Source organism: Heterodontus francisci, chromosome 14 (genome assembly GCF_036365525.1).
Source record: "Heterodontus francisci isolate sHetFra1 chromosome 14, sHetFra1.hap1, whole genome shotgun sequence".
In the NCBI taxonomy this organism is placed as follows: domain Eukaryota; kingdom Metazoa; phylum Chordata; class Chondrichthyes; order Heterodontiformes; family Heterodontidae; genus Heterodontus; species Heterodontus francisci.
In genome coordinates, this window is record NC_090384.1 from 44,849,176 (window position 1) to 44,861,721 (window position 12,546).

At 46.0% G+C, this 12,546-nt stretch overlaps 1 protein-coding gene across 1 annotated transcript in view; it reads right to left on the minus strand.

The window, feature by feature from the left end:
• Positions 1-7,339: 7,339 nt before the first annotated feature.
• Positions 7,340-12,546, minus strand: part of uevld (UEV and lactate/malate dehyrogenase domains) — a 38,853-nt gene continuing 33,646 nt past the window's right edge. The window contains exons 10-12 of the mRNA XM_068046121.1: positions 11,674-11,767; positions 10,941-11,064; positions 7,340-9,159 (exon numbers count right to left, since the gene is read on the minus strand). Of these exons, the coding sequence (XP_067902222.1) occupies positions 8,995-9,159; positions 10,941-11,064; positions 11,674-11,767 (383 nt within the window). The 3' untranslated portion in view covers positions 7,340-8,994. The remainder of the gene's footprint in view (positions 9,160-10,940; positions 11,065-11,673; positions 11,768-12,546) is intronic.

Consider the following 12,546-nt stretch of genomic DNA (forward strand, 5'->3'; position numbering starts at 1 on the left):
TGCGACAAAGTTTTCCCTTCTCCAACAACCCTCTGAATGAAGACATTTATCTCATTCGGCACCTTCTGTTTAATGAACCACAATTGCCAACCGTTAGGGTTTCTCATGGACCATGTTGACCAGATCTCGCTTTTAACAGCATCTTAAAAATGTACGAGTCAGGGGATTGAGAGATATTCCGTGAGTTGCAAAGCTCCAGAACAATTTCAGTTCAATTTCTTTTCCACACGGCACAGTGGCGCAGTGGTTAGCACCGCAGCCTCACAGCTCCAGGGACCCGGGTTCGATTCTGGGTACTGCCTGTGTGGAGTTTGCAAGTTCTCCCTGTGTCTGCGTGGGTTTTCTCCGGGTGCTCCGGTTTCCTCCCACAAACCAAAAGACTTGCAGGTTAATAGGTAAATTGGCCATTATAAATTGTCACTAGTATAGGTAGGTGGTAGGGAAATATAGGGATAGGTGGGGATGTTTGTTGGGAATATGGGATTAGTGTAGGATTAGTATAAAAAATGGGTGGTTGATGTTCGGCACAGACTCGGTGGGCCGAAGGGCCTGTTTCAGTGCTGTATCTCTAATCTAATCTAATGTAGACAATTGACAAAGATTTCAAAATTTTAAATTTTTTTCTTTTCTGTTGTCTTTTTTTCTCTCACTCCAATTTTCTTTCCCTCTCTATACCTGATTTGACTCTTTCACTGTCCTTCCCCATAGTCCTTAAATCTCTTTGAGACTACTGGTTGTCTTTCATTAAGGTCCCAGCTGCCCTGTGCCCTCGCCCCACCGATATCAGCTCACATGTCAAGTAAGCTACAACGCAATATATTTACAAGTTGAAGGGTGAGGGAATAGGTCTAACAAGACGTGAGCTGCACTGCGCCAGCAGGATCCGATTCATTATGTTTCTGGCCTCATGTCTCGGTGCTTACCCAGGCCTCAAGTTGTTTGTCCTCTATTTTAAATGACCCTTAAGTTGCGACATTAGCTATTGCGCATTATCCCTTCAGCGTATACACAGAAAATATATATATAGGATTATAATAACAGGTAAGTAGTAGTTGTTGTTGGACTAGTAATCCAGCGGCCTGGACCAATAATCCAGAGATGTGAGTTCATAATCCCACCAAGGTAGCTGGGGGAATTTAAATTCAGTTAATTAATTCAATCTGGAATTTTAAAATTAGTATCAGTAATAGTGATTGTCATAAAAATAAAACTGATTCACTATTGTGTTTTTTATTTTTTTTTAAGAGATACAGCACTGAAACAGGCCCTTCGGCCCACCGAGTCCGTGCCGACCATCAATCACCCATTTATACTAATCCCACACTAATCCCATATTCCTACCACATCCCCACCTGTCCCTATATTCCCCTACCACTAGGGGCAATTTATAATGGCCAATTTACCTATCAACCTGCAAGTCTTTTGGCTTGTGGGAGGAAACCGGAGCACCCGGAGAAAACCCACGCAGACACAGGGAGAACTTGCAAACTCCACACGGGCAGTACCCAGAATTGAACCCGGGTCGCTGCAGTTGTGAGGCTGCGGTGCTAACCACTGCGTCGCACGAATTAGGTAAGGAAATCTTCCATCTTTACCCAATCTGGCCTACGTGTAACTCCAGACCCACAGCAATGTGGTTAACGCTTAGCTGCCCTCTTAAACAGCCTAGGAAACCACTCAATTGTATCAAAAAACTGCAACAAAAAAAAAAACCATAATCCACATTAGGCTTGTCCAACATACGGTCTGCAGGCCAGAATCTAGCCGCCAATCTGCCTGTGGCAACTCTGATTGATAGCTTCCCTGTACCTCAGGCAGAGGGTGTGGGTGGGACCTGTGTCTGTCATTGGTCATTCCCTGTGACTGACAGGGGCTGCCCAGGCAGCTTTAGTGCCGATTGGTGGAGTGCAGCACAGGCACCCTGGGATTGACCGCCCCGATTGCTTTTGCGCAATTCAGCAAATGTCCTGTATCCTGCACACTGGGCAGGTTCCCTCCTCCACGCACCCCAACATAAATAATACAGGCATGATAAGTATACGGTTGTGGGTATGGCTGCTGCAGGGAACTGGGAACACTGAGCAGGGGGGGAGGGAGAGAACGGGGAACATGAACAGGCAGTGGGAAACGGAGCAGGGGACACGGGGTGGGGTGAAGAGAGGGGGAGAGTGACAGAGACAAGAGAGGGGAGGGGTAAGAGAGAGAGAGAAAGACAGAGAGTGGGAGATAGTCAGAGTCATTTATTTACAGCACAGGAGGAGGCCATTCAGCCCATGCCAGCGCTCCATGGAGCGATGCAGTCAGTCCCACTCCCCGGCTCAATCCCTATAGCCCTGCAATTCTATTTCTCTCAGGTGGCCATCCAACTTCCTCTTGAAGTCATTGATCATCTCCACTTCCACTATCCTTGTGGGCAGCGAGTTCCAGGTCATTAACACCTGCTACGTAAAAAAGTGTTTCCTCATATTTCCCCTGCATCTTTTGCCCGAGTCCTGGGGGCGGGGGGGGGTAAAAAGAGAGAACGAGACACACACAGAGTGCAGGGAGAGAGATCACGGTCGCTCCTGACAGATGGACATCTATCCAGAATACTCTGCATTGCTACATCAAGTGTACAGGCAGAGATTGACTACTTATGCAGGCAAAAACAATGGCGGGTGTCACTAAATCAGTTTTCAATATAGTGATGAGAAAGTAAATCAATAAATTAGTCTTCTCATTTAAAGCTTCTTCACAAAGATGCGCATTTGTTGTTTTTATTAAGATAAATTTTTAATGCCTTTATCTTTCGAAATTTGCTTACTGGCCCCCCGGGACGAGCAAAAATTCTAATGTGGCCCTCCGCCCATATAGGTTGGACAACCCTGATTTTTTTTTTCCAAAAATATACTTTATTCATAAAAATTTGTTAAAAAAAAATTACACAACAGTTCCAAGTTGACATTCCAGAAAGTGCAAAAGATATCAGTTTTCTTCAATACAGAACGTGAGTTGCCTCAGAACCCTTACATTCCATCTTACATGCAATGTACGTTTGCATTACACAGCAAAACCATATTTTGGTGCGTACAGGCCGAGGGGTTTTCCACAGGTTCGAGCCCCTCGATTCACTACAGTGGGAGGACCTTGCACAGTGGCCTTTCCCCATTGACCCTTTGCGGCGGCTGCCCCAAGCTTTAGTACATCCCTGAGCATGTAGTCCTGGACCTTGGAATGTGCCAATCAGCAACACTCGGCCGGGGACAACTCTTTGTTCTGAAAGACCAGCAAGTTTTGGGCAGACCAAAGAGCGTCTTTCACCGAGTTGATGGTCCTCCAGCAGCAGTTGATATTTATTTCAGTGTGCGTCCCTGGGAACAGACCGTAGAGCACAGACTCCTGTGTTATAGCTGCTCAGGATGAACCTCGACAAAAACCATTGCATCTCTTTCCACACCTGCTTTGTAAAGGCACATTTCAGAATGAGGTGGGCAACAGTCTCTGCCCCACCACAGTCACCTCGAGGGCAGCATGCGGAGGCAGAGAGATTCTGGGCGTGCAGGAAGGATCTGACGGGCAGGGCCCTTCTCACCACCAGCCAAGCTATGACTTGGTGCTTGTTAGAAATTTCTGGTGATGAGACGTTCTGTGAAATGACTTTGGCTGTCTGCTCGGGGAACCATCCAACAGTATCCACCATCTCCTTTTCCCGTAGGACCTTGAGGACATTCCGTGCTGACCACTGCCTGATGGATTGGTGGTCAAAGATGTTTTGCTGCACAAATTTTTCCATGAAGGATAGGTGGTATGACACGGTCCAACTGGATGGAGCGTTCCGCGGCAATGTGGCCAGACCCATCCTTCACAACACCAGGGACAGATAGAACCTCAGCACATAGTGACACTTGGTGTTTGTGTACTGGGGTTCTACGCACAGCTTGATGCAGCTGCGACAAAGGTGGCCATCAGGATGAGGGCTACGTTGGCTACGTTTTTTCCCGTTTTTATCCAGAGGTTTGAACATCATGTCTCTACGGACATGGTCCATTTTGGATCTCCAGATAAAGCAGAAAATGGCTAGGGTGACTGCCACGGCACAGGAGTGGGGTATGGGCCAGACCTTCGCCACATACAGTAACATGAGTGCCCCACACCTGATAACTAGGTTCTTACCCGCAATTGAGAACGCTGCTCCCACATGCTCAGTTTATGGTGTACCATGGCTACTCGCTCCTTCCAGGTTTTGGTGCACGCCTCAGCCTCTCCGAACCATATCCCCAGCACCTTCAGGTAGTCTGACCTGACTGTGAACGGGGACAAAGGGTCGGTCAGCTCAGTTCCTGAAGAACATGGCCTCGCTCTTGCTGTGATTTACTTTGGCTCCCGCGGCCCGTTTGAACTGGTCGCAGATGCTCATCAGCGTGTTCACCTCTTGGAGATCTTCCTCGACATCGACCCCCATCGACTGCAGCAGGAGTAGATTTTGCATTCTTTTCTGGTATCGGGACATTTCACTCTGTCTCACCCTCTGAACACCTTTGAAGATAAAGAACCTGTTGATGTTCGCCTTGATTGCCTCCCACCAGTGCACCGGAGACTCAGAGGGGTTTCATGGTTCTCCAACCTTTGTAATCTCTTTTGAGTTCCTCAATGTTCTCTGGGGTTAGCAGTGTAACATTCAGCTTCCATGTCCCCCTGCCAACCCACTGGTTATCCTGTGACAGTTGTCCAGTAGGAGCAGTGGTCAGAGAAGAACACCAGCTTGACATCAGTGGATCTGACCGTGAAAGCATGGGACACAAACAGGAAATCAATCCTGGAACGGGCAGACCCGTCCGGTCATGACCAGGTGTATCTATGCTGTGCTCTGTCTGCAGGTTTGCTGAAGACATTGTGCAGCTTGGCATCTTTTACCGTTTCCATTAGGAATCTGGAAGTAGCGTCCAGTTTGCTGTCATCACTGCCGGATCGTCCAGCTGCATCAATGATGCAGCTGAAGTCACCACCAAGAATGTCCGGCCTGGATGTTGCCAGCAGCAGTGGGAGCTGCCGAAGGACAGTCAGTCGCGCTCTGCATTGATGACGTTACCAAGCCGTCCTCTTCCTTCAGGCTGACCCTGATCCACACAGACTGCAGTAGTTCAATGCAGTAACTCACCCATCACCTCACGGGCAAGTAGGGATGGGCAATAAATGCCAGCGACACCCATTTCCTGTGAATGAATATAGGAAAAGAATTATGGGCACTTTCATTGATCCCTTGCAGTAATGGGCATGGAAACACTGACAAATCATGCATTGGCCTGTAATATACATAGTTATTGTTTAGCATTTTGTGGTGCCCTCTGGCATTTCCTGAATGGTTTCTATTCCTGTCTGGTGACACTGGGGAAACAGGTTTAACAGGCTCTTTTACTTACACCTTCCTCCTTGGACTTTGGCCAATGCTAGTCAAGTAATCTTTGCTGGTTGACCGGCTTCTGACCTGAACAGGCTTACAACATTTATACTGTCTGCCAAACCCAGGCTCAGAATGTGGGTAGGAGTTCTAAACAATTGTGATTTCTAGTTATGCTGGAGTCAACTTTTTCCCCATTCACTGTCAGAACCCTTCACAATTGTGAAAACCTTTAATGAATCTCCGGGCCCTGTCTGCTCCAGGGGAATATTTCCAGCATCTCAACATTTTCCTTGTAACTAATGTTTTCTCTCTATAGCAAATCTACACTGTATGCTCTTTATGACACTAACATTGGCCGGAATTATACAGCCCCCCAACGAGCAGGCTGATGGTGGGTGAGGCTGTAAAATTGAGTGAGGGGCAGGGCTGCGGGCACCATTCCCCACACCCTCCCGCCCACGTTGCAATTTTACACGGGACGGCGAGAAACAGCCCGCCAACCCCGTGCCAATCAAGGCCCTTAAGTGGCCAAATAACTGCCTATTGAGGGCCTCCTCCCACCACCGCGGGTATTTTACCTGCAGTGGGCGGACGTCAAAGGCCCCAAGAGTACCGCTAGGTAAAACCTGGTAGCCTTTTTGCAGGCTTGGAGGGGGGGGGGGGGTTGCTATCTGATCAGGCACCCTCTGCCCCACAGAGGGCTGCCTCCAAAGCCCCAACCACCCCCACCGCACAACACCCCCCCTCCCCTTTCCTCCCGATCAACCCCCCCACTCCCTTGTCTCGCGATGGCTGTATGTAGTCCCAGCAGTGGCCACCACTCCTGGTGGTGCTGCTGGGACTAAAAGCTGATGGCCTGCTGATTAGCCGGCAACTCCATTAGCAGGATTTCCTGCCTCAAGGAGGTGGAAGTCCCGCCCCAGGCCAATTAAGGGCCTGGGGAGTGAAAAGTCCTGGTGTGGCTCCCTTGGCCCGGTGGAGGCAGGCTCGCCCCCGACTTTTTGGCCGGTGGGCGGGGCCTCCCACCCAATGTAAAATTCCAGCCATACTTTCTATAAGGGGGCAACTAAATCGGCACACAATACTCTGTGACCTAACCAAAATTTAGTACAAATCATCATTCCAGCTCTGCCCTATTTATAAAACTCAAAACGCTGTAAATCTTTTTAATAGCTTTTACGAAATGCACTTCCACTTGCTTGAAATTGTGTTTGAACCCTCTGTTCATCATCTTTCCCTTTTGGAGTGTATTCCCAATCCTTGTTTTTTTCTCCCAAAATAGAATTCCTCACATTTTTCAACCTGAAATTTCATCTGACCCATCAGTCTATGCATCTAATTGTTCGGCGTCCTCCTGAAGTCTTTTAAATTCCTCCTTGATATTTCCCAAATCTTCTTTTAGATTGCTAGCAAATGCCAAATTGTGCTCCATATGCCCAAGTTCAGATCAGCAATAAACAAAAGTGAACTTGGAGTTGCACCAGTTCCAACCTTCTCCAATTCAAACAAACAGTCATTTACCCTAATCTTGCTTCCGATCAATATCACCACCACCCACACCCGCTCCCCACCTAACCCATTGTCCCTTTGCTGAATAGACAAAATAATTTGCTTCTTTGTACAGAACAACATCTGAGATAGAATTATACCAGCGGAGGGAAGTGAGTACTGAGCAGGAGATGAGAGAATTTGGGGACTGAAAGCTTTTCAGAGCTTTTTTCAGAGTTTTGGAGGAATGGAGAGAAGTAGCAAAGCAAAATGGTTTTGAAACAGTTTTAAGAAGTTGAAGCCCAGTAACAGCAATTGGCTCCCATTGGTGGAGTGGGGGCAACAGGAGTCAAAGAATAATCCAGAATTCAATGAGCTGATGGGGCATTCTGGATATGTTGCAGGAGGGGACTGCTCAGGGTGAGAGCATGGGAAATATTGAAATCAAGCACCTTGAAGCCATAGCATCCTTATGTTTTGTATTTTACTTTCAAATGCAGTAAATTACATTATTTTTATTTGAGATACAAATATGAAACCCAATACTTATTTAATGGACACTAAAATAAGAAATCAGTTTCTACATTTTAGGTACTAAAATCAGTCCCGTCCTTGAGCTAGCTGTGGAAAGGCTTTTAGTTTGAGAGCAGGTAACATTCTATCCATGCAACTTGGCAGCAATGGACAATATATCCAAGCTGAAAGCCTAATACCCTGCTTCATAAAATTATCCAAACGTATTTTGGGACAGTTTATCATGCTGCACTGACAGGACAGCCAGAATTAGGTAGGCCTGGATCGGAAACAAAACATATATGAGAGTGGCAACTTCAAACAATTCAACAACAAATTGCAATAAAATATCCCACAGTAGTTCACAAAGGAGAATCAGACACCTGGCAGAATAATTAGGGAGGTAATTGAAACTCTAGTTGAAGTAGTAGGTTTTGAGCAACCTATTGAAGACGGAGAAGAGATACAACAAGGTAGAGGGGTTTATGGCTGGAGGCTCAGTCCTGGATCGTGGAGGAGGAGGGACACATACTAGTAGAAACAATGTAGGAAGAATTGAGAACTACAGCTGGGACATGGGCTGAAAGAGAAAGTGAACCTGCAGCACAGCAAACTTCCGGACATTGTTATTCCATAGAAATAACTGGTAGAAAGTAGCTGCCACCACCCATTTTGATGATGGGGGAGAAGAGTGTTTGCAAGTGTAGGGGATATCTATTTTGGCCCCCAGCACTTGTGGGTGGGGGGGGGTGGGGGGGGGGGGGTGGCAGAGAGTACATAGTTCTGGAAGGCCTAAGGAGGCAGCAAATTATTTAAATCTGCTGCTGAGACTGCAGATGACAAAGACAGCACAGCCATCTTACTGCAACATTTCTGGCACAACTCGTACAAAAGTCTTACTTCCTGACTGGTTTTAGCCAGTTTCACCATCCCCTCCTGTAAGTCCTGCCCAGGAGCTGGGGCAGTGGATCCCAGGCCTGCACCCACGGTACTGTGTGGCTCGATGCCCAGGCCACCTGTGTCTGTCTGTACGCAGTGCCATCAGCTCCATGCATTACCCACTTGCTGTTGAGCTGGTCAGGCATACACAGATCAAACAGGGCTAGCAGTGATACAGCAGCACATTGCTGAAGTGTATCTACAGGGCACATGGCTGTGGGATGGAAAGACAGCTGCATTAACAGTTCACCATCATCAAAGCAGCGAATTTACTTGGTGATTGCTACGTAGGCACGTGTGGCAGCACTGTGGTCTTCTAAAGATTCACAAAGACAAAGGGGCTGAATTTACCAGTTAATTTGTTTATCTTGATGGGATTGAAGAGATGAATGTCGACCAGGACATTGAGAGAACTTTCTTCTCTAATAATCCACAGGATCTTTAACATGCAACTGAACAGAAAGTGCTACCAACTGAGCCAAACTAACACCCTAATGTTGAGCTAAGTAGAGGACACACAGCTGTGATTATGTAGACAGCACATGGTTAAATGTATATCAAGGACATACGACTGCCAGTCGCAGAGTTTGCACCTTTTGGACAGGACCAGGGCACTACTGAATGCTGCAAGTTCCTCAGCTTTGCCATCATTTACTTTTGTTCCAATCAGCAGCTTAAATCTTCAACTGCTGAAGAAAGTTTTGGAGGGTTGTTGCACTCTTCTGCAGCTTTGCTTCTTCATCCTCTGATAACTTCAGTGCTGTTACATTTACCACTCCAGCCATGGTCAGCGTGCATGGCAGGCTGAGGAATACATCGCTGCTGATTCCGTACCAGCCCTGTGGGAAGAACATAAATTGGGTTAATTCTCACAATATGAAGAGCAAAGCCAGTTCCAGAGCACGGACAAGCTAAGCAAGGACACCAAGTCTCTTTTTTACCTTTTCCTCCAGCACTCTCATACACTGTTATTCAGGACTCCCAGACCTTACAGCTAAGTCAGCCTAAAACGGTTCACCAGTCCAGAGGAATTACTTGTTTCAAACTTTTTTAAAATTCATTAATGGGACATGGGCGTTGCTGGCTAGGCCTGCATTTATTGCCCATCCCTAACTGCCCTTGAGAAGGCGGTGGCTATCTGCCTTCTTGAACCGCTGCAGTCCATGTGGGGTAGGTACACCCACAGCGCTGTTAGGATGGGAGTTCCAGGATTTTGACCCAGCGACAGTGAAGGAACGGCGATATAGTTCCAAGTCAGAATGATGTGTTGCTTGGAGGGGAACTTGTAGGTGGTGGTGTTCCCAACCATTTGCTGGTAGAGGTCGTGGGTTTAGAAGGTGCTGCCTAAGGAGCCTTGATGTGTTGCTGCAGTGCATAATCAAATATGTAGTATATGTCCTGTAGGGTTCATCAGTCACAATAAGCCTCAAACATTACCTATAGCTGCTGCATGGTCCTCTGCAAAGTCACCCAGATGTGCTCCAAGACCATGGCAAGCAGGCAGTCAGTCAGAGCAAGTGTTGTGACCGAGGAGGGAGTAATGCACTGTCAATTCAGTCCCATTACTCGACAGGTCACAGCATATTATTAAAGTTTGCCACCTACCAGAAATTAGCCAAATTAAACACTTTATTAACCCCCCAGAATAAAACACAACAAACCAGGGATCTTTAAACAAGAACAAATTACCTATTTATTAATAAACTAAATCTTAAACAATATTGAGATAAATCTAGTCTAAAAAGACTTTATAACTTTTTATTCCTCCTAACCCTCATGCACAGACACATACATTCAAAAACCAGTTCTAAAATGATGTTTTAAAAATTAGAGCTGTTTCTTAGGAAAAACAAAACAACTGGGTTGTAAGTCTTGGTTGGTTATGTTCCTGGTTCGGTCAGGTATCCCAAAGTCGAATAGTCAGATGCCACTTGAAGTCTCCAGGCGAGTTTGATGAACAGTCTGTAATGGATAGACATTCACGGTACTTTGGCTGCAGAAGGCATCATACAGGTCTTTCAACGAGTATAACAGTCTATTTAGATTTTGAATTAGCAGTCTATCAGTGAGAAACTTTACTGAGAATTCCAGAACTCCCAGAAACACGAAAGGCAACAGAAAGACACTCCAGAGGTAGAGACTTCTTAGAGAATGGAAGTAAAAAGGAATGTGCTAACTCCAATAATGCAAATTTTCCTTTCCAGGGGTCTTTTCCTCTTTGGGCGAAACATAGCCTGTAGGCCAATATAGATTTTCTGCTGAGACACACAAATCCTTCCTTCCTTCCTTCAAGAGAGCGCGCTTCGCCGGTCTGCCTGTTCAACTGGTTCTTGCCAGTCTTTACAGTGATACTGATACAATATGGCATGTGACCTCTCTCTCTCTTACTGTTGCCTAGGAAACAGACTTACAGCTCTCGCACAGTCTTCAGATAGACAAACAACTCTCAGTCTTAAAGGCACACAGAACCCCCTTAGTTTTTATAACATAGGGAAAATAAAACACTTCCATGACACATTTTACCCCCCCCCCCCCCCGCCCCCAAAATCACCTTCACATCTGAGGAAATGCTGTGTTCTTCCAGACACCTCGTCATTGCACTGTGGGCCTGGAAACTCACCTTCGCCAGTGTGGAGACGGAATGTGAATGTCCCAGATTTCTCAGGATAGTCTCAGTTAAATCAGCCACGGACAAGCCAACCGACCATGACCTCTGGCCTTTTTCCTTTAACCCTTTAAAAACCCTGGAACATAAAACAATGGGTCTGAATCTGTAACTATCGGAAAATCGTTTTTGACACTTTTTCCAAACTGTTAAAAGGATACTTTTCAGACTAGACGGAACTGTACAAACCATAAGGTCCAAGGTTTAGTGGCTAGTTTATGCTGAACTACTTGATTTAAACCAGGGGTGCAGTACAGACACTACAGTTGGCTTCAGTTTTCTATATTACAACAGTGACTACACTTCAAATGAACTGCTTTGGCTGTAAAGGGTTTTCAGATGTCTGAAGGACATTAAAGACACAATAAAAGGCACTATATAAAAAATCTCTTTTTTTTCCATGGCCTATGGAGAGGGAAAGTTACCAGAGCTCCCAGTCCTGATCACCATCCAGTGACCACCACTGAAAGTGCTTGTCAGTAGAAGTTCCCCAAGGTCAGGATCAGGCTCAGTTGTGAAGCCTCCATTGCAACTCACAATGACTAGTCTCTTAACCTGTGGAACTGTTCTCCTTTGGAGAGGAGAGGACAGAATAAAATTGGAAAGGAGGAATCTCAGGAGAAGCTGAAATATTTCCATGTAATTGCTAGAATTACTACAAAGCTTCTGAGTTGCTCAGTCTTCCTACCTGTGTGCCAGCTGCTTGTGTTTCTCATGGTCTGTGATTATATCTGGTTCGTTATTTTTCCCACCGTCCATCTCTGATCCCCTCCACACAGCCACTGAAAAACAAATTTAAAAATTCAAAGCATCAGCACACAGTGCTGAGGATCACTGGTCAATACTGGGCCCCATTATTAAATATTCTTTTATTTTGCCTCATAACTTCAAATCAAATATCCCAATCAACATATCGGGCATACCCAAGTAGGCAGAAAAATCAGAGCAATTCCTGCACCTTTAAATTTCTCACATGGATGGTTCAACACTTAACTAGTAGAGGAGGAAGCATCTGGAACTAAACGCTAAAGGGGACTTCTGAGCAAAAATTCACTGGGAGACACAATTAGGTGAAGCTTTGTGGAAAAACTCATGGTTAACAAGACAGATCGTGATCATCTAAGATCACATAGGGTTAGGGAAAATTTATTAGCTTGGATAGAGGATTGGCTAACCAATAGAAAACAGAGAGAAGGGATAAATGGGTCTTTTTCTGGTTGGCAAGATGTAACTAGTGGGGTGCCGGGTGCCACAGGGTTCAGTCCTCGGGTGTGAGGTTATCCATTTTGGTCGGAAGAATAGAAAGGCAAATTCTCTCAATGGAGAGAAACTTGAGTGCTTCAGTGCAGAGGGATCTGGGTGTTCTCATGCATGAATTGCAGAAAACTAGTATGCAGGTACAGCAGGTAATAAGGAAGGCAAATGGAATTTAGGCATTTATTGCTAAAGGAGTAGAGTATAACAGTAGGGTAGTGTTGCTGCAACTGTACAAGGCATTAGTGAGACCACACCTGGAGTATTGCATAAGTTTTGGTCCCCTTACTTGAGGAGGGATGTAGTT